Source organism: Carassius gibelio, chromosome A11 (genome assembly GCF_023724105.1).
Source record: "Carassius gibelio isolate Cgi1373 ecotype wild population from Czech Republic chromosome A11, carGib1.2-hapl.c, whole genome shotgun sequence".
Lineage (NCBI taxonomy): Eukaryota > Metazoa > Chordata > Actinopteri > Cypriniformes > Cyprinidae > Carassius > Carassius gibelio.
Window position 1 is genome coordinate 10,059,256 of NC_068381.1, and position 22,392 is coordinate 10,081,647.

General features: G+C 36.4%; 2 protein-coding genes across 2 annotated transcripts; one reads left to right on the top strand and one right to left on the bottom strand.

Annotated features, from left to right (window-relative positions):
* Window positions 1-1,892: 1,892 nt before the first annotated feature.
* On the top strand, window positions 1,893-17,516 carry LOC128022276 (EF-hand and coiled-coil domain-containing protein 1). The gene is made up of 8 exons (XM_052609646.1): window positions 1,893-2,735; window positions 3,115-3,530; window positions 12,890-13,038; window positions 13,700-13,835; window positions 14,045-14,210; window positions 15,481-15,639; window positions 16,086-16,155; window positions 16,953-17,516. Exons 1-8 carry the CDS (start codon window positions 2,040-2,042, stop codon window positions 17,087-17,089), a joined length of 1,929 nt encoding a protein of 642 aa, XP_052465606.1. The 5' UTR covers window positions 1,893-2,039; the 3' UTR covers window positions 17,090-17,516.
* An 18-nt stretch (window positions 17,517-17,534) lies between these two features.
* Window positions 17,535-22,173, bottom strand: LOC128022278 (microtubule-associated proteins 1A/1B light chain 3A). Its single transcript, XM_052609648.1, has 4 exons — window positions 21,950-22,173; window positions 20,636-20,691; window positions 19,866-19,972; window positions 17,535-19,012 (listed from the first exon to the last, which is right to left on the bottom strand). Exons 1-4 carry the CDS (start codon window positions 21,987-21,989, stop codon window positions 18,850-18,852), a joined length of 366 nt encoding a protein of 121 aa, XP_052465608.1. The 5' UTR covers window positions 21,990-22,173; the 3' UTR covers window positions 17,535-18,849.
* Window positions 22,174-22,392: the final 219 nt, after the last annotated feature.

Consider the following 22,392-nt stretch of genomic DNA (forward strand, 5'->3'; position numbering starts at 1 on the left):
GACCCCCATGAGTTCTGCAGTATTCTGGGTGGGTTTCTGGAGCAGTGTCTTCTTAGTGGGCGATGTTTGACTCTTTTCTACTGGTAAGCAATTCTTACTAGGCACTAAATTGAAATAGACAAATAAGATTACCACTGACATGCTATATCAAGAGTCATAATGATAAAATCATGATGAGACTATTTCATGTTATGTAAAGATGTATTAAGCTATTTAAGCAGTTATTATTAATGAATCAATCCTGGTAGATTTACACTACATTGAATGGTAGATTTTCACTACCATTATGGGGTCAATATGTATTTTTTTTTTTTTTTTTTTTTTTACGTAATACTTTGATACTGTGAACAAGGATGCATAAAATGTATCGAAGGTGACAAAAAAGCTTTTGTAATGTTAGAATTTTTTTTTTATTAATATTTATTTCAAATAAATGCTCTTATTCATCAAAGAATGCAATAATAGCCCTCAGATCTGGGGGCCTCCACTACCTCACAGGATGTGTCTTTCTTTCTCTGTTTGTTCTTTTCTCAGAATTAGTAAGATACTCCTCATGTTCAGCTTGATTTAAGAAAATAAAGAATGGTATTATTATTCATGATAAAAAATAAATGAATGTTCAGATAAGACAATGTGAGTTTAGTTAGTTTCTCATGTCAAGAAGAAATATTTGAAATGCAACATCCATTTGCACACAAGTTTGAAACATTGTGCATTGAAACAATACCACCCCCATACCTTTAAAGATATATAGCTAATGCAATGCTGACTGTGCAGGTGACAAAGTAACTCTGTTGTAAATGTTATTTTGTTGTTCTTCCTCAAGACTGGATTCTGGCATCTCCAAATATTCTTCTTTACTTTTGTGTTGTGTGGAGTTTAAAGACAAATCTTTGAAAATATTTGAGTCTTCATCACTTCTCTCTCTCAGGTGATGCTGAGACAGTGCATTCCATTGTCAACTAGAAATACTGGATAAGGAGATATAGGGCGACCACAAAAAAAAAAAAAAAAAAAAAGTACTATGATGATACTGTCTGTATGTGATGATTTCAGATACCACAATACAAAAAGAAAAATAAAACTCCTGTATTAAATTTATATATATATATATATATATATATATATATATATATATATGTGTTTATTGTTTATTTTTTATTTAAACAATAATAACCATCTTATAACCATCATCATTAAGTTCATCAGAAAACTTACCATAACGGACAGCAGTTTTCCAGCTTTCCTTTCACCGCTACTTTTATGTTTTAATTGCTTCAAAGCTTTTACTTTTGAAAAAAAAAAAAAAAGATGAAAGATTGCATAGTTCTCACCATTTCTCAATTATTTAATGTTTCCTATGAACATATGGGGACAATACATTTAATTTAACAGTGATTTTGCTGTAAAATACTGATTTTTTATTTTTATTTTATTTTAATATTACTTACCACAAAAACTTCTATTTAAACAGACAATACATGTAATTTAAATAATAAAATATAGATCAATTATGAACATTAGTGTTTATTTTGTTTTTTAGTTTGTTTGTTGCATTATTTTATTTTTATTATTATAATTTTTTGTTTATGCGTGGCTTACATTGCGTGGATTATAGGTTATAGATTAATTTGCCATTCTTTATGAAAATTTTAATTTGATGTGTCTATTATTATCTGTAGGCTATTATTATTGTACTATATTTCAGTAAATTTTAAGTTGCGAAGTATTAGTTGTATGTTACATTATATCAGTTCTGTATATGTATGAAATATCGTGTTTATCACCACAACGACTCTTTAATCGCCAGCTTCTTTTCAAAAGTTTTTTTTCCCCCTCTGCAGGTTTTGTGGGCAGTGCTCCCAGTCCCTTCACAGCAACGCCCCCGCGCGCACAGCACGAGAGTGTCTACTACGAGAGTGGTGCGGTCTGGTGTTCAGTTGATATGAACTTGGTATACTGTTTGTACGCTTAGAGGATCTATTGAATCCATTAATCCATTTAGGCACTTTAAATGGAATTCTTGTGAGGGAAAAAAGATGGAAAAGTCGGACGCATGCGATCCATACGGCAGACCCGCGCGCAGGACACAATGGATAGTGAGCACTCTGGCTTATCATTACGGGCTAGACCGTGGAGTGGAAAACGAAATTATAGTCCTCGCAACCGGGCTGGATCAATACCTCCAAGAGATATTTCATCACCTGGACTGTCAGGGAGATGAAAAAATACCAGCCGAGGATTTTAACATTCTTTGCGAGATTTTAGGACTCAATAAAGAGTGTGATCTGGAGGAGTGCGCGGGGATTTTGGATAATCTACCCAAAGAGTTCAGTTTCAGACAGTTTCACGCAAAACTGTGCGGCTATTTCAGTACCAAAGCTGGATGCCAGTATGAGAATGGGAGGTTGTTGGTTGGGAAGGAGAGCGAACATATAGAGACGCAGATCAGACTCAGGAGCCCCTTGAGGCGGCGCGAGAAGGTGCTGTCTTTGGGTACCAGTAAAAAGCGAGATAGCGGAGAGCCGCCTGCTTCTTCCACTGTGGATAAACACGCGTCAGTTTGTAGGCAGCTGGGGTCCTGCACCAGGGAGTGCTATGAGGAAATCGTGGCCCTCGAGGAGGCTGAGGACAGGATAACAAAACTTGAGGAGGAAAATGCGAGTCTCAGGGAGTTGGTGGAGGACATGCGCGCGGCTCTTCAAAGCAGTGATGCTCGATCTCTGGCCTTACAGGTACAGTCATTGTGATGACTTTACAGAAGAGATGTATTCTAAAAATAGTAAAGAAATCAAGCAACGATATTCTCTGAACGAAATCTACTTGCTTATTAGATCTAATTAGCGTGTGAATACAGATAGTTTTAGGAGTGGGGGTCCTAAAATGGAGTCACCTAGGTCACCTAGAATGGACCACAACCCTTTCCGCCCCACTTCCCCCACAAACTAGCCATGATTTTGATACACTAATTATAAACCACGGTAAACCTGTGGTTATACAAATGGTAATCAATTTGCCTAAAACCATAGATGCTACTCTTATAATTTAAAAAAAGCATGGCTTATTTTCATAAGGGCTAGAATATACTTTTAACATGCATTCTGTATATCATAGGTGGGCCTATGGAAAAGCCACTCGAAACATAAACCAGAGGGTGGCTGTTTCATTGCCCACCAAAGGCAAACAGCCCAGAAACCTAACATTTCTGGGAACCTGAAGGACATCCAGAGTTTCTTGAGAGAAGTGGAGTACATCCGGAGTTCCCGGGATGGGCAGATCGAGGAGGCCATGCTCTTCAACCAGAAGCTGGAGCAGGAGCTGCGAGTATCACAAGAGACAGTGCTGTTGCTGGAGGATTGTAACAGGACTCTTAAAAAGGAGCAGGCTGAGGTGAGGAAAAGAGCGGAGGAAGCCAGGCAAGCTGTTCTCAGTGGCCTCAAGAAAGTGAAGGAGCTGGAGACCAAAGCCAGTCTTGTGCCTGTTCTGCAGAGGCACATCGAGCAGCTAGAGATGGAGCTTCTGTTCTACAGGTTAGTGTAACACTTACTGTATTTGAAGTGCCAGAAGCAACAAAACAAGTGAAACACGTAACACTTTATTTGCTGAACTGCTATTTAGTGTAGTTTTGACAGTGCTTATTCAGTAGGCCTAACTAAGGATCATGTATTCCCACAGACGTTTGTCATAGTGAGGTAATCTGTTTTTACACTGGGATAGCTTACTTCAGCAATCATGAACCATAAAGAAGAAGTTATCCTCACTTACCACAGTTTGGCACCTGTTTCTGGGGATTTCACTGAAGTAAATGTAAAGTGGTGGCTGGTCAATAGGGGGCGCCGCCCCTCTCAAGTTAGCCAGGGAAGAACATGTTAAAAATAAGTTAAAGGCATACTCCACCCCAAAATTAAAGTTTTGTCATCATTGATCACTGACCCCTATGTCGTTACAAACCAATAAAGCTTTTTTCATCTTTGGAACACAATTTAAAATATTTTGGATGAAAACCAGGAGGCTCATTGCTGTCCCATAGACTGCCAAGTAAACTACACTGTCAAGGTCCAGAAAAGTATGAAAAGCATGGTCAGAATAGTCCATCTGCCATCAATGTTTCAACCGTAACATTATGAAGCAATGACAATACTGTTTGTAAGCGAAGAAAACCAAAATAACAACTTTATTCAACAATTCCTTTGTCAACAGTCTCCTCTGTGTCTCTCCACATCACTCAAACTGCCTACGCTCTTCTGTGTCAGCCGTCCCACAAGGTTTCAGAGGTATTACGGAAATTGCAGAGTTCATCTTAGATATTACTTAGAGATTATTCTCCGTTTTATGATGCTGACATTGAAAAATAAAAAAATTTGTTTGACTTTTTTTTTTAACAAGATTACAACACATCTCTGCCAGAGGCTAATGCATTATTGTCATCTAAACCAGACTGAATGCAGTAAACAGTTTGCTTATTACATGATGTAGCTTCAAATAATCTGACTCACAGTGAACTGAGATTCATCTGGGTTAAAATGGCTCCTGCCAGAACTTGCTGGCCCTGATTGTGGCGAAGTGTGCCAACATGCTTACTGTTTAGGTTGGCTTGATGTGGTTCTGCTTCTAGAGTGCAGACCTTGTTTTGTTTGGGTTCGTTTAGTTTTCACCGTGTGTGGCAAATATGCTCCCATTTTTGGTTAGCTGAAATTATGCACAGCTACTGCTGGAAGCCACTCGTTTTGTAGTTTGGGTTTTCTACTTGGGCTGTCATTGAACTTTCCTAGCGCACAACCATTTAATTTAAGTTTAAAGCAGTTATTCCTAACGTCATCAGTGTTTACATATTTCTTGCATGCTAATTTTGAGACAGCATTCCTGGCAGTCCTGATAAAAGTGCATTTATTGCAAGTCTGGAGTTAAAAGGGTTTTCTCATTTACAGAGATATATTTACTTTGTTAATGGGGAATGTTTTTGCAGTCATTTCAAGACTATAGTGTCCTTTTTCAGATAGTTTGAATAAATAGTCCAGCATGCTTATAGATTTAGAAAGACATATATTAATGAATATTGAAGTGGTGGTCTTCATCACATCTATTCAGTGGTAACATGCGGGTCTTACTGACAGAGACACTGACATTTTCTAATAAACGTTCTTTTTTATATCTTCAGGCTGCACTAATCTATGTGACATCTGTGGTGAACTTTACCAGAAAGTTTTTTTTATGGCCCCTCCATTGATACTCTTAAGCCAAATAATTCATTCCAGATTACAATGGAGCTGACACATTTGGGGAGAGTTCCATTCAGGCTGGCAAGGCCTGACTTAAATAGATTGAAAGTTCCCATCTATCTTCAAACAGTTTCTGCGCTCTAGAGAATAATGGAAGAAGACTCCCTGTCTATATCCTAGCGACAACTCCTACCACCCTCACCAAGTTTAGAGATCTCGGAGTGCTGCTTAAGCATGTTTAAAAGCAAGTTGCTGTTTGTTTTCACGTTAAACTACCATACCAAATATTTGTGATGCTGCCGAAGAGTCTGTTTTTCAGATGTGCTTTTTTTTTTTTTTTTTTTTGCAGACTTTATTAGTTTGGGTGAAAATAATTCCTCTGGCTGTTCTGCTGTTTTAATATTCAGCCATAACCAGTAACAGACCTTACATCTCAACGCCATATTTCACTCTATCTTCACACTTGTAGAGAATATATGGTAGAGAATGACATGCAGTTATTGAAGTCATTTTGCCAGATGTAGTATATTTTGTTGGACGTCAGTGTGTCCAAATGACATTTTGAAGCTAAATAAAGGCTTATAAGATGGCTAATAAGATGTTTCCATTTTCATTATCAGATAATAGAATGAAAGGGTATAGTTTGGGTGATTTCACATACACAAGATGTTTGAAGTGTTTTTATCATTAATAGAAAAAATCAATAACCTTGAAAAGATGTATTTACATAACAATATGCAGCACAACTGTTTTCAACTTTGATTATAATAAGAAATGTTTCTTAAACATCAAATCATACTAGAATAATTTCTGTAGGAAAACAAATGCTGAAAATTCGGCTTTGTCATTACAGGAATAAATCATATTTTAGATATATTTAAATAGAAAAAAAGCTATCTTAAACTGTAGTAATATTTCAGATTATTACAGTTTTGACTGAATTTTTTATCAAATAAATGCAGCTTTTGTATATACAAAGCTGTATATACATAAACATCTAAAATATATTTTTCTATAGGTAATTGTATTTATTTATTTGTATGAATTACTATTATTATTTATTATTATTATTTACGCAATTTTTAAGGACCAATAAAAAAAGGACCATTTTGGTAACTGCAAGTGTTACATTACAAGTAAGTTATCGTGCATCTTTTCACCTGGTACCAAATAGATATATTCACAAAGTCTGGCAATAACTGAAATAGATGACCTGTTTGCATAAAAAAAAAGGTGAAAGTAATTGTGGCAGTCATGAGGCTTGTGTTTCATCTGCCCTTTTTTAGGGGGGGAATGTAAACATGCTTTGCGCTGTATAGCCATGTGCAGAGCTCTCTGGCTGGAATGTGACCGATCAGAGCAGGGTTTTACTTCAAGGCCAAAACACCCCATGGGCCAGTGCTGAAAAATCCCTAGAGTGCATCCAATAGGCACACAGTTCTCTGAAAACAGAAACAATGGAGGAAAGCTTTTGATGCAGCTGCCAGTGGGTGAAGAGGATACCGGTCATGCTCCACAGGTCATGGACTGACCCATTCACACTGAGAGCAATGCTTTTATCTGAAGAGAGAGGTGTGTCCACTGGCTGTTTATCATGGTCTTTGTGTTCAGACCTTAATGCAGTTATTGTAATATAATCACACGGTTTAATAGCAAACTTCAGTTCCCCCACCTGCCGCTTTAACCTCCCAATATGCCACAACAATAATCAACCATATTTGACTCTTAATCCAGATGAAAAGGATGTCTATTAAACTAAGTATCTCTTTCCTCAGAGTAGTAATGGTATTGGAAATGCTGTATTTCTAGAGACACTGTTTCAATGTCAAATTTCTTTCTTTAAGATGTGTTATAATATAAAACCTGGACCCGATCAAAGCACCTGAATTATTGTACAATTTTCTCCAGATTCCGTGCATCACAGTATTATGTGGTTTTATGATAATGACTTCATTGATGTTCTGGAAAAGAAGATAAACAAATTTGCCGTTTCAATAATGGTTGGTCATTCTATGCTTTCCAGATTCTTAGTGCGTCCTTTTATTTCTAATATACAATACCATTCAAAAGTCTAGGGTCACTAGGACTGCAATTATTTAATCAAAAATACTGTAAAAACAACAAAATTGTGAAAAAATACTACAATTTTAAAGAATTGTTTTCTTATTCCTGTGATGGCAAAGCTGTATTTTCAATATCTTTTTTGTTGAAACCGTGATAAACTACAATTTAAACATTTGGGATGTGTACTTTTTTTTTTTAATATAAATAAATGTATTTCTTTTATTCAGCAATTTATTCAGAAGTGGCAGTAAAGACATAATGTTAATGTAAATCTCTAATATTACTGATACCAAACTTTTGAACAATAGTATAATGGAAAATAATTATTTTTATATGCAGGCCCTAGAGATACTTTTTTAATGAACCATTTCTGGTCATATTTAACTGTTTGCAGTCACCCAGAATGAGAGAAAGTCAAAGTGTAGATCTCACAGATATTGTGTAAGGTTTTCCCAAAGGCTTTCTTGGCCCTAATAAAGAAAGAGGAAGAGGTTTAGATGGAGGACAGGTCTCATGGGGGATGTAGTCAGAACAGACCTGATCTGTTCAGTTCATTTCCAAGAAAAACACACCATCCGTGTGTGTCCTGCCTGGAGGCATATTTATCTCCCTCAGAATCCAAGATGGACCGAAGCCCTCAGCTTTGACCCCAAGAGAACCGCGGTGTGGTGGACCTCAGGACAAAAGAGACAGACGGTGCGAGAGGAACACAAAGAGACGAGGGAGGACAAGAGCAACCATCTGGAGGAAGAGGCAAAGACCCGGCTGTTTGTTCAGTGGGGATGAATTTCCACCATGATCTATCATTATTTATCGCTCCGCTTTCATGTCCTTTATGTCCCTCTATTCATACCAGGTGAAAAGCATTGTATTTATCTGCGGTGCGGCCGAATCATGTACAATGTGTTCTGGTTGTACCTCAACACACAATAACATGACTGGAAAGATGGAATGAACCGTCGTTTGAAGATTCCCCTCTATGAAGTCTGAAGAAAGAAAAGAAATGTCAACAAGATGTTGTCTTTAGGAGGACTTCATACAGCACGTTTTTTTGGATCCAGTATTTTCTAAGCACATTGAGAATGAAAAGCTCCTGAGACCTTGACTTTTTTCCATTATCAAATGCAGCTATGAACATTTCCCTTTCTCCTCCCACCCTCGGCCAGCTGATACTCTTGCTCTGCAGACCTCAGCACTAATAAACTGCCCAAGTTGTGGGAGAAACTTTCTCAAAAACATAGTTTTTTTTTCCTCCCTCTTCTTTGTGAACACTTTGACTTGTCAAAATGGAAACTTGCACGTGGTTCAATCCGTTGTAAATCCATTTGCATTATTCTCCAGTGTGTCCGTTTCATGTTTATAACTTGTTAAGATGCATAAACACTTTGTGAACCTTCTTCAAAACTGTGTTTACTGGGACTGCCCTCGAAATAACAAAGATTCCGGACTCTGGTTTATTACTGCCTAATTCTGTTAGGGATCTCCAGACGGTTCCAGAAAGAACCCCCCAGCAAGATCAGGTGATTTCCCGCAATCTCATACCATAAAGTGGAAGAATAACAGCATCTGTGTATCCTCACATGGTCCATGTCTGCCAGTTTGACTCTTAACATGTTGAGTCTTGCTTAACCAGGTATCACGTTACCAACCATGTGCCTAGTCTTAATTGTAGACATCTGCTTCATAGTCTCAAGATAAATCGGTTGCTTTATCAGCATTTATTAAGGACCTCAAACATCTGGCCAGACATAATCTTGTTATTTTTGTGGTTAGTTAACATTTATGATTGTCTCATCCTTCGAGATTCACTCCGAGTCTCCATACCATGTCAGGTCTGGAATTTCAGATCCTGCTGAAATAAACACAGGAAGTGCATGTCTAAACTACAAACAGCTGGGCTTGCCCCATGTTAGTACATCACTCTGGTCCAGTGTAAATATAGTCAAAAGATAGAAACATATTGTTAGCAGCCTGACACCCAAAATTGAGTTACTTTTGTTCAACCAGTTTTCTAAACTACATTTGAGTTTTAGTTTTTATCACCCCAAACGTGTTTTCTAGATGTGATGTGGTGTCTTTATTCATTTTATTTATTTATTTTGATGCCATCCATAATGAAAGGTACTGCATTAGCAAATAGTAGCTCAGGTAGGCCAAAAGAAATACATCAGGAGAAGCATTGGGATAATACAGTATCAGCAATCAAAGACATCTGCATTCAGACGGGATTCGATTTTATAATAAGGCTTTTGCCTCAGTTCTGTCTTGCAGCTGTTTTGGTTTTGTAACGCCCTAAATTTTCTGACAAAAACAAAAAACAGTAAGAAAGCTCGGGTGTGTGTGTTTCCATTGCTGTGTGTGCACTTGGAAATGCAGAGCACAAATTCCTAGTACAGGTCATCATATTTGGCCAAACGTCATTCACTAAAAGAAGAAGGTTCAGTATGTGATATGTAAAGTTTTCTGCAGACACTTATCATCAGTGTTTCAAGTAGCTCATATAAATTGTTCAGAAAGAGAGACGTTAGTACAGTCAGTGCAGACTGATCAGGAAATGTCCAATCCACCTTCATTTTTCCAGTAAAAGAAAACTGAGACACTTTTAGGCCCTGGGCCCAAAGCTTTTTTTTGAGTTTCCGATAAATACTGAGCATTAAACCTACTGCTTTGAGTTTAAATTCCAATGAAGTGTTCCTGTGGTTCAGTGGTAGAGCATTGTGTTAGCAATGCTAAAAGTTGTGGGTTCAGTTCCCAGGCAGTTGCACATGCTGATAACAAAAATGTATATCTGAATGCTCTGTAAGTTACTTTTCATAAAAGTATCTGCTAAATGCATACATGTAATCCTGCATCACAAAGAAACCATAGAATATCAGTTCATCCTCTCACAAATGCTGCTTCATTCCTGTGTCTTCTGTTAGTGTTCACTAAATAAAAATATTGCTTTGTATAAGGTGGATGTTTGGAAGACAGATGGAATCAAATAGAATGGAATTAATGTTTGTGAAAGCTAATGTATGCCAGATACAGGTTCTGTCAAATGTGGGCTTTGTGTTTGTCTTATCCAGACATACAGTATACTCTGTGTTCTCTCTCTCTCTCTCTCTCTGTGTGTGTGTGTGTGTGAGTGTGGACCCTATAAAATAAAACCTGAATGTTTCAGCATTTCAGCATCTATAGTATGTATGAGATGTTACATACTGTATATTAAATGTATCTAATTTTGTCAGAAACTTCCTTTATTAAGTGTTACCACTGTACTTGGTTCTATTAAGAAGAAAATACCTTCCTCCACCTTTGTATTTTCATTTTGATTGCATTTTCATAACTCCTTTGGCAGCCATTCTGTTCTACTTCGTCTTTGGCCAGACTTGTTTCACAGCAAGTGTTTAAAGAGACGAAGAGTAAGATGGCTGGATCTAATATTGAGATTGTTTCCAAGTGTCTGGAGTAGATTCAGGTGCCTAGAGAGCTCCTTTAACTGCTCTCAGTGTGTGCTGGTCTGTCCATCACTACAGACTGTTACTGAGTCATTTGAGTAGCTCATCTTGATCTCTTATTCTCAGTCATAGAGACAGAAAGCAGAAACTGTCAGCAGTATTAGTCATATACACAATTCTGATCGCTTCTACAACACTGATATTGACGTTGAGCAAATGTGGCGTACAGTATATTGTCCTGTTTTTCAGAGGCCCAAAGTTATGGAACTTATTTTATGGCACTTATGAATGTGTTACAGAATTACTTAATGCTTTTGTTTGAAAATAACAGTCATACACTACACTACAATTCAAAAAAATGTTTTTGAAAAGTATCTCATGCTCACAAAAGCTGCATTTATTTGGTCCAGAATACATTATTACAATAGAAAATTACAAATAATATATTTGAATGTGGTTTGAATGTAATTTATTCCTGTGATGGCAAAGCTGCATTTTCAGCATCATTACTCCAGTCTTCAGTGTCACAAGATCTTTTAGAAATCAGTCAGAATGCTGACTTGCTGCTCAATAAACATTCCTATTATTATAAATGTTGTTAATATTCTTAATATTTTAAACAGTAATACATTTCTTTTTCAGGATTCTTTGATAAATAGAAAGTTATAAAACATTTATTTGATGAATACAAGATAGAAAGCATTTATATAATTTTTTTCTAACAATGTAAAAATTTGTTTAAACTGCATTTTGTCTGACATTTTGGTTAGTTATATATATATATATATATATATATATATATATATATATAATGTAGATAAATATGTAATCTGTTCCTTGAAAGTGCCTTTTTTAGTACAGTATACATTATTCCAACACACACTTAAACATCCCTGTCAATTAGACTCCAGTTAGTTACACTGTGTACCAACGTTGCATGCCTTGACTGTAATATCTTACTTATGTCAGTGGGTTCATATACCAACCATGACAGGCCTGTTTAGGGTCTCCCTGGTTCTCTCCTTCGGCAGCTTTAGGTCATCAGAGAACCCTGAAACCAACCTTTAGCTGCCCCCCCCCTTTTTCAAACACCCTGCACCTCCTCATCTGACAATGTGGATTACAAATATTGACCTTAAACTGTGGCTACCGTTCAGAAGCAGAAGTGTAGTGTACCAAGGGATGATTTTGTGGGCTCATATGGCCTGTATTTATGGCTGCTCTGCACTGAAGGGTTCTTCGTGGCAGCAGGATATATGCATGAGTGCCCCCGGCTTCAAATTCTTTTCTCTTTTTTCACTCTCTGGGATTCACGCTGGAGCAAATGTATTTCTGCAACCTTTTACTTTTTTTCTCTTCTGCAGGCAAGACATTGTCATCTGGAAACATTTATTCTTTGATTCACGAAAGCCCCCTGTTACATTTCTTCTGTCGCAAAGCTCAGAGAAACGGTTGGGTTGAAATGACAGAAACATAACCGACTGCACTCACTTGAAAAAACCTGAAAAAACTAAAGATGTTCAAAATATGTTTCTTTTAAAGTCAAATAATGTACTTTTAATACCTGGATTCAGAAATGCTGAAAGATGTGATCATATATGTTAATGACGTCAGCCATATGTTAAACATTCATCATAGTGCATACTGTGCTTTCAGGGTCTAGTAGTTTTCATGATCTTTAATCTTTCTTTTCACGTTAATGAATCATCTGTCACCATGCCTGACTTAAATTATTCACAAACACCTTCTGATAAAAACAAAGATGTAATCGGTTCTACTTGGCCTCGCACTGAGCGGGATTCGATCTGCGGTCTCCAGCGTGGGAGGCAGGTGATCTAACATAGAGGCTAAAGGCCACAGATCTTACATGCATAGCTCTTACTAGCCTACGACAGTTACACTCACCCCCCCCTAAACTTCACTCCCATCTGGGTCATTGATCATAACACTTGACATCTTTGTTAAATAAAGCTGTGGAAATGATGTGTAGTGCTATATATGTTCGAACATTTGTACATTAAAATAATGCTAAAATGAACTAATAAATGCTACTAATAAGTGCAAGCCTAAACAGTTTATGTTACTAGATTGCCCAAAACCAGAACTACCTATTAACATCTGATCTACTCTGAGCTGTTATTTCACTTCATGTATTTTTCTTCACAGATCTGAAGTGTCTAAAGCATCTGTTCCATTCCTCAACAAACCAGACAGACGGTATAATGGGGTTAGTCAGACTGTGCCACGCTGTTACCTAGACACAGAGCAGGATCGACGCTCGCCGACGGGACGTGCAGAGACTGTGCCTGACACTAGTAAGGCAAATATAGACATTACTCAACCCTTTTTGAGATTGTGTCCAACCTTTATATATTTGTATTTTCTGAATCATCACTCATCATCAGTATTATAAAGAGTATCATTGCGGATTCATGTCTGTAAAAAAAAAAGTTTAAAGCTGCGTTCCGTAACTCGGATCCATAATCAACTTTTGAGCAAGTACATAACCAATCAGTGTTCAAACCTTCTCCTTACCAGACTGACAAGAAAGAGTCCCGGCTAGGCTATATGCAGGTGGAGGATCATTATGTAGCCTTTTCTTATAACAACATGAATAATGAAACATTTCATTTTGAGAATAGAGTCTTAAACTGTGCATGATGATTACCTGTAAGTGACTATAACCGATGCACACGCCAGGTTATGAGGATATTCCGTAAATAACTGCAATTGCAGGTTTCAAACAGAGATGGCGACAAAGAGGCTAAACTTAAGGACTGCAGCTTTAATTAAATAAATGCAGCCTTGGTGAGCATGAGACTTATTACAAAAACATAAAAAATGTTATCAACCGCAAACATTAGTGTATATATATTACCTTAATGTGGCAACATCTAAATGAACTGGTTTAAGAAAAAAAAAAAAAATAAGTGTAATGAGAAATTTCATGCATGTTTATGCTGTGTGTTCATATAGTGGAGGAGCAGTTTTTCCGTTCAGTGGAGGGTCAGGCGGCTTCTGATGAAGAGGAAGAAAGATGGACCGGAGAGCAACAGAGACAAGTGGACGAGGTGAAGCGAATCCTCACCAGACTGTCCTGCTGTGGAGACAGGTACGTCCATCCGCTGCTAACCATATCACTCAATGTGTTCCCAAATGCCCTTGTACGGCTGTTTACAATTATTTTGTACAATCTGAAAATCAAGTGAGATCCAAACATGTTAAGATTCAGTAAATGGCTTATATGGAAGCATACTGCCAGATTGATAGTATTTTCCATCCTACTTGTTTCGGTTCTTCACGTGTTTTGTATGCTCTCAGGTGTGATGAGAAAGCAGCAAAGAAGCTGCTGTCTCATTTCGGCGACTCTCGCACAGAGGAGAGTCAGACGGCTGTGCTAGAGCTGCTGGAGAGGGTCATACGACTCAACAAACTACTAGAACTGAAGGAGAGTCAGGCCAAGAGGGCAGAGATGGACACTGACCAGGTATGACTGCATTCAGCTTGAGATAACATGATATATTTAACACTTAAAGGGATAGTTCACCCAAGAAAATGAAATTCTGTCACCGTCTACTTAAGTCATTTCAAACCTCTAAGACTTTCTTCTGTGGAACATGAAAAGAAAATTATGAAATATGTGGAACATGAAAGAAAATGTTCCACAGGAGAGAAAAGGTCATTTTGTGGATGAATTATGCCGTTTCATTAAGTACTGTAATAGCTTCATAAAATTCTTCAAGGGTTAAAAGGAAACTTTCTCTGAAGGTTTAATGCTGTGTGTCTGAATGACCATAATTACAAGTTTCCAACAAGTTCACATCTTTGTCTAGTTGAATATGAATAATTTTCATTTCTCTTATGTGATCATTATGTAAAAACAAAAAACAGTTCCAGAATGGATAATAGCCAGAAATTCCTGATGCGATTTTGCAAAACAACAAAGATGAACTGACAGAAAAACAAAATATTTCTGGATTCATTTTGCTGTTATGAGTGTTAGGAGGACATGTACAGCTGAAGAACAGAATCACATTAAACTCTAAACTCAAACACACACAGTAACCCAGCAGTTAAAACCTATATCAAAGATTTCAAACACTAATGAGACATTTTCATAAGCAAGGGCATAATTTTGGCTGCTGCTGCTGCTCTTTTGAAACCTCCTTATGTCACCAAACCAGGGCTTTCACGTTCATGGTTGATGTTGGGTTGAGGGGTGTAAAATTAGGGGCTCTTGCCCACCGAGCGGTTGTTATGAGAACGACAGTCTTCAGAGGAAAGCCACAGCTCTCACTCAATCTCCCACCCAAGCAACCAGCCGCGTGCGTGTCTGTGTGAACAGCCAATCAGATGACTGCAGGAACAAACCTCCAGGCTTTACATAATTACATGAACACTGAGTTTTTAGACGCAGCTCAGCTGTGATGCACCAGACGTGAACTATGCTGCTAGTGCTTTTAAAAAAGCCCCACACACATTCATGGAAAAAACCATCCTTGAATACTCTGTGCATAAGCAATGTGGGCCGAGCCTAAACGCGAGCGCAGGCAGCAGATGTGGATTCCTGACATATGGTCAGACAGGCCAAAAACAAGCATATCTGAACTATTTCTGTCTGAGAAATGATGCGTCTCGGCTGAATTACGGGCTATCGGCACATCTGGCAAAGATTCTCCTAACCTGAAATTCATTGTGTGTTGGAAAGTTACTGTTAAAATCGCGCAAGTTCAGCATTAAGTGTCGTGTTTCTGCAGATGAGGCACGCCCTGGTCCAGGAGCTTCAACAGAAGGCCGAGGAGACGGAGCTGCTCCACCTGGAGCTGCAGATGCTGGAGACGGAGCGGGTGCGTCTGTCTCTGGTGGAGGAGAAACTGATGGATGTGCTCCAGCTGCTGCAGCAGCTGCGTGAGCTGGTCAGTCCGTAGAGAACTGTCAGTAAATGCTTTCAAGCTGCACAATAGATGAGGGTTTATCAAGCACAATGGATTTTCTTATGATCATAAAATAATATCAGCTTTATTTAGGAAGTCATCAATAGCAACACGGCCATAAGATTACTATACAAGTAGTTTGTGCAATTAATAATTTCAGTATTCATCATGTCATGGCTGGTTGATTACATTTTCATTATTAATACTGACACATAAAATTAGAGTTAAATAAATATTCTGTTTATTTAATATGCATATTATTTAATATAATATATAATAAATTAATTTATGATAAGTATATACATTTTAATCATAATGATACATTTTAATGTAATATTATTTATAATTATAAATTCATTAAATGTATTTAATGCCATTTAATTACCATTAATATGGTGTTACATTTTTTCTTTTTTTTTGTATTGTAGAATGTCTCGAGGAGATCTTTAGGAAAGATTCTGCTCAGCACATTGGAGTCCTGCAGTGATCCTCAGCATGGTAAGAGACACAATAACTGTTAACTTGCCAGCTCTGCTCTTATAAACCCTTCACTGTTCAACAGGCCTGGTATGCAGTGAAAATGTGGCAGGAGCATTAGATGTACAGTATGTTACAAAAGTCTGAGATGACTTCAAAAACCTGGGATTTTATTATTATTATTATTCGTAATTTTTATTTTAAAATGGAAGTAAATTTGGGGATTTTGAAGAAAAAAAAAGTACATCAAAAGGAGTAATTAAAATTCACACAAAATTCTCTTTGGATCGTTGTCAAATCATGCTGGAGAACAAGATCTTCAGGTTTTACACAGACTTTTGGAGTTCATGCAGCTTGAGCAGGATTAGTATAGTAAATTAAAACCATAAACCATTAATTACTTGATAAAAAAAAAAAAAAGTATGCTAGTTGCCAGGGAAATATTTATTATTTTCATTTAATTTAACGATTTAATAAAAAACTTTAACTGAAATAAAAGGAAATAACAAGAAAAATGACAAAAACAAAACTTTGTTATAATTACTAAAACTTTGAAATTAAAAGGAATGTGTAATATAAAAATAAACGTAAAAAAAAATAAAAAACTTTAGTAGTATCTCAGTGATACTAAAAGAAAAAAGGGAGACACCAAATAGTTTTTTTTTTTTTTTTTTGCTGAAAATGTATCATATAAAATAAAAATTTAAGCATTCACACTAGTGGTCTCAGACTTTTGAACAATAGTGTACAGTATAAAGATGGAATTAAAAGATTAAGTGTATAGTGGATTAACCCTTCCATACTATGCTGATCTGCAGGGAAAGCACATATCTTGGAGGTGCTCAATGCTCTTTGTCATGAGCTTGCTGCATGTGAGATCCTCTCTAATGGCAAGAAGATAGAGAGAACACAGAGTCACCAGTCTCTCACCAACTCCCAGCTCATCTCCTGCTAGACATTACTGCCACCTGATGGTCGTAGGATGCTACAGACCTTTACACACACTTTAAACTTGGAAAAGGGACCAAAATTAGCCATGTATGTTTCTTTGTGTTTATATTTCTGTGTAAATAATTTAGCTCATTATCATTTATAATGAAACATGATGTGACTCATTTTAAAGCTACTTTTAAAAATGTACCTTTTACATACAATGTTGGTCAGTATTAGTTTAAAATACATGCACATTATACAACAGCCTTCATTACAGCTTTGTCATGTGCTACTGAACTGCCTGATCATACAGAATCTCTCAGGTGTAGACGATGTAAGGCTCAATATATCAAGACTAATTCAAGGGGGAAACATCTATACTAGATGCAGTATATTACAGATGTTATATAAATACCTTAATTAAATAAAGCTTTCTTCCATATCTTAAATACAGACTTGGACAGCTGTTGAGAACTGAATTTATGCATCTTTTATTGTTTTAAAATTGCAATTGTGACTGTCAAATGTCTTTTAGCACTTCTGGGCAGTTTTGTTGTTCTTGAAGGATATCAACAGTGCTTAATTCCATCACTGAAATGAATTGTCTAGAAATGAAAAACAACACATCATAATCATTTCGTACAATGATTTATACACACAGATTTTTCAAACATTTCAAACATACCTAGACATACATATTTCAGTGTTTTTTTCCTTTTCTTTTTTCAAAACATCTACAAAGTCTTTCTGGTATTTTAGCTTTAAATAAAGCTGAAATAATTAACAAATCTATTGCATAAATCAATATAAAAAAAGGATGAGAAAAATCATGCAAAGTATGCATCACAATCCCTTCATTAGAGATTTAACAGAAGGCATACAGCTCGTATGGTGACAAAGGAGAAAAAAAAAAAACAAGAATAAAGGAGAATATATATCCATGTACTATAATTGTTGAACTTCTAATCGTTTTGTCATCTTAGATGTTTTAATTGTGCAAAAAAAGCAATTTATTCGCATCTACTACAGATTATGTGAGTCGGACTGCAGAATACTCTCAGATGCCAAAAGATCTGAGGTTCTTTAGGCTCACATGTGTACAGTACAGATCAAAGTGGCTTCTGAGTACAGTTACTGTCAGGCAGTATCTTTATTCTACAATGAGTGAATGATGAGTTATTTTTACACAGGAGCCCAGAAATAAACCCAGGCTCATAAAGGCTTCAGAAACCCTCTGATACTTCAATTAATTTGAATAACTGCACCTTTGGAGCCACTGGTCTCTTTACAGTTTTGTTTTGGGAACCACAGAATGCGTCTGACAATAAATGTGATGAGAACTACGCTGCATTCTGATCAATAAGCACTTAATTCTGAAGTAAGATTTTACAATCTTACACCAGCACCACTAAACAAAGAAAAAAATAAAACACTCACTTATTTACAAGAACATATGCTACTAATTATATGACATAACTGCCTAAAGGTAATAAAATGCCAGGGAAAAAGCAACTGGCATCAAATACAAAGTATTAACATTGTAATACCTACATTGAGCTTATAAAAAAACAACAACTAAGTTTGAAATGGGGCAAACGGAATAGTGTTTATGGTTGTGCTGTGGTTTGCATTGTAGTGACACATGGAGAAGAAACAACGGATTGATTTTGTTTCACACCAGCAAGGAAAGAGTAGGGATGATGAGTACATTGGGTGAGCCTGCTTCCTGTTGACGTCTCTTGCTCCCTCTGTTGTCCCTCTCTCAAACGGCGAGTGGCTGGCTTAGCGACCAAAGGTTTCTTGGGAGGCGTAAACCATGTAGAGGAAGCCATCTTCATCTCGCTCTTGTTCGTAGATCTCAGAAATGGGGGTGGACACACTGACCATGCTGTGCTGATTGACGAGAAGGAAAAACGCCTGGGTGGGGTTGAGCTGCAGTCTACGCCTGGATTATAATGACAAAAACATGCACATTCAAGACATATTAAAGGGATATTCTGGGTTCAGTACAAATTCAGCTCAGTCGACATTGGCATAATATTGATTACCACAAAGATTGAATTTCCATTTGTTCCTCATTTTCTTTAAAACTAAAATCTGATTTACAGAGAGATGCTTACTACTGAAGTAAATGTTAAAATGCCTAACGTTTCAATAATATAGCTGCAAGATGCATGTCTAAATAATATAAATAATATAAAATAATATGTATATATATAACCCTAAAACAACTATAAATGCCGATTTAAAACGCTTTTATACACAAGTTTTTAAATTAATCATCTTCATCTTTATGCCTTTCAATTCAATTTCAGTTCAAGTCTGAACTATAAATAATGCAGCAGTCGTGACTAGTCGCCAAGGATTATGAAGTATGACGGGCCGCATGGGTCCAACAAAATGTTGAGTTGGTTTTAAAATACTGGAAGGCTTCCTTTAAGAGGAAAGTTTAGCTTACTAGAGTCTTATAGGAAAATAATACACTATAGAGAATGTGGATGGTGTGCAAAGAGTTTGAACTGTTTAAAAGGGTTTGTAGAAGTCCCCTGCGGATCACGGGGTCAGAAAACACTCAAAATTGGCACAGCATTGCATTCCCCTCCCCCACCCCGCTTCAAACCCCCACCAGACGAGTAAACAAACTGGACGAGGCTGAATCACACCACTCACTGCAAGTCACTTGTGCCTGGACAAAAAAAGCTCTCTGTGTATATCTCAGTGATATCAACTGACAGCCATGCACTCAACAACCTGGTTACAATTTTCAGCAAGCAAAAATTTAAGGACACTATATTTACCTGATTATTTTTACCAGCTCACTCATGTTAACATGGTCAGGAACGAGGAACTTGGTCTTGTCCAAGACGGGAAGTTGCTTTTCCCCCTTATACCTCTCAATGATCACCTGGAATAAAAAAATATTAACAAGACAATAGATATTTAGATATTTATTTATTTAGATATTTAGAGCTATCTTAACTAACACTAGCACTAAAACAATAATAAAAATAATAATAATAGTAGTAGTAATAAAATGTATCATCAGAATAAATAAAATAAATGTTTTAATCTGAAATAAAATAGAATATAAAAAACTTATATTCCAGTAAGATGGCAACAAGGAAACATTTCTTATTTTAATTCAGTAACTGATGTACTGAAACACTACTAAAATTTATATGAAAAAAGGTTGATAAAACCCTACATAGACATAAATAAATCATGACAAATAAACATGACAAAAACCCACAGCAAAAACAAAAAAAATAAATAATAATAAAAAAGATTCAAAATATTAATAAAACCTATGATAGCATCTCAGTGATATAAAATAACACTGGCTTCCTCACGTGACCATGGGAACATTGGTTCTTCAAATGGGGAAAATTAAAATATGAAATATATCAATTTTTTTGTTGTTTTATCTTATTTTAAATCCCCCTTAGAAGAATCTTAGCACTTTAAAACAAATCTCAAGTTGGCATGTATGTAATATCTTGAAATCAATAAGGTTTCACTAAGGCTTAATTGAATTAAGACAAATCCATAAGACAAAACAGATTCTCACCGGAATTTTATTGGAATGCTGCTCTCGTATCTGCTGCACTTCCTTGCAACGATCAGCTGAAAATCATGAAAAATAAAACAAAAATGTAATACTTTAAATGACCATAGACTACAACACTATACTAGGATGTGTTTATGTAACTAAAAACACGCAGGATTGACATCCCTCATTCTTCTAAACACTACAGTTACTGTATTAGCATCACTTCTGTAAAACCTGTTTAAGCAGAAAAAGGCTATAAACAATCCTGATGCATATTGCTGTTTGACATACATAACTTGGATTGACCCAAACATTCTCTCAAAAATACTGTTTAACTGGACTTTTCTTAGATAAAATTGGGTTTCTCTGGATAAAATAAGTACTAATCCCTTGTGAAATAAATTGTATTACTCTGGTTTTATAGCGGACATGCCACAAACCCTAGATATTAAACTCTCTGGAAAGAATAACTTTTCATATTTATACATCTTACATATGTTATATGCTTAAAGTACAGTGCACTGAGAAAAAAACATGCATGTCAAATGCTAAAACACAATGATGTCAAGTCAGCTTGCTTATTGGGACAGCTCTGAGTCAATGTATCATTTTAACTAAGCCCATGTCAGGGTGATTCATGTCAGTTACATAATCCCAAAGGTTCAATAAATATGCAGAACATATTGACCTGGGCGGACATTCACAAATGTGTTTAAAACAGCAGATATGTTGTGTTTCTTGTTAGGGTTTAAGAAGATTATGCAAGGATTTTATGCTCCTCCCTCCCAGCACCCTTTCCTCAGTCTGGACTATGAGAAAAAAGCTCAAATTACAGCATCAATTCATCAACATGTGTAATCTTCATTCATTTCTTTAATGTTGTTATAAATGACAATTCATATTCATAAAGGACCGCTTTCTTTAATTTATATCAATAGACAAGCAAGAATACTGGTATCAGTATGAAATATATCTATCATAGATGTTAATCTTCCCAATACCTGGCAGTTCAAATGTGGATAACAATAAACCAGTATAAAAATAAGTATAACGTTATGATCTCTAACAAATCATTTGTAGATTAAAGTTGTTGTTATTTAAACAAGAGGCCTATGGGCCAGACTAGCTCACTGGACACCAACTGACCTCTGTCCGTTAAAAACCGTTTTTCAAAACTTAAATGTATCTCTAAACATCATTTCATAATCATGTAAAGCCTTATAAGAATATGTAAACAGTGCGACACCTAGCTGCTAGCAGGCTAAAGACAAAAACAAACCTGATAAACAAACACACTTGGCTAAAACACAGCACGAATAAAACTCATCTTACCAAAGCTCCGTCTCTGTTTGAAGGGCCTATCGGATGGCATAACTGGGCTTGAATGTGGTAAAAAGGAAATAAAACCCGTTATATGTTTTTGTATGCTAAATTCTCGGTCGACTTCGCTTCTTTTCGAGCTTCTGACTCACTGTAAGCAAAACAGCTCGAGACAATGTACTAAAGTTCGTGATGTCACAGCAGGATTTAAAGGGACAGCAGCCAGTTTAAGGACAGGTCTACATACATAAACTAAAACTACTAACAAAACATTTGGTGAAGTTTTATCCTAATCTTAGAAATTACGTTTCTGCAACTATTTTGCATTTGAGCAACCCTTTGTAATAGCATTAATTACTAAGTTTTTAGAAAATTATGAATCATTGAAAAGATCAAACATTCAAATCTATCTACAAATCTAATTATGTTTTGTTTCTCCATTATGTTTTATATCA

Excerpts from the sequence above, each read along its gene's own strand:
- LOC128022276 (XM_052609646.1), top strand. The coding sequence starts at position 2,040 with ATGGAAAAGTCGGACGCATGCGATCCATACGGCAGACCCGCGCGCAGG. Across the intron at positions 15,640-16,085 it reads TGCAGCAGCTGCGTGAGCTG|AATGTCTCGAGGAGATCTTT; the intron begins GTCAGTCCGTAG and ends TTTGTATTGTAG. Across the intron at positions 16,156-16,952 it reads CTGCAGTGATCCTCAGCATG|GGAAAGCACATATCTTGGAG; the intron begins GTAAGAGACACA and ends GCTGATCTGCAG.
- LOC128022278 (XM_052609648.1), bottom strand. The coding sequence starts at position 21,989 with ATGCCATCCGATAGGCCCTTCAAACAGAGACGGAGCTTTG. Across the intron at positions 20,692-21,949 it reads CAAACAGAGACGGAGCTTTG|CTGATCGTTGCAAGGAAGTG; the intron begins GTAAGATGAGTT and ends CATGATTTTCAG. Across the intron at positions 19,013-19,865 it reads GAGCTGGTAAAAATAATCAG|GCGTAGACTGCAGCTCAACC; the intron begins GTAAATATAGTG and ends ATTATAATCCAG.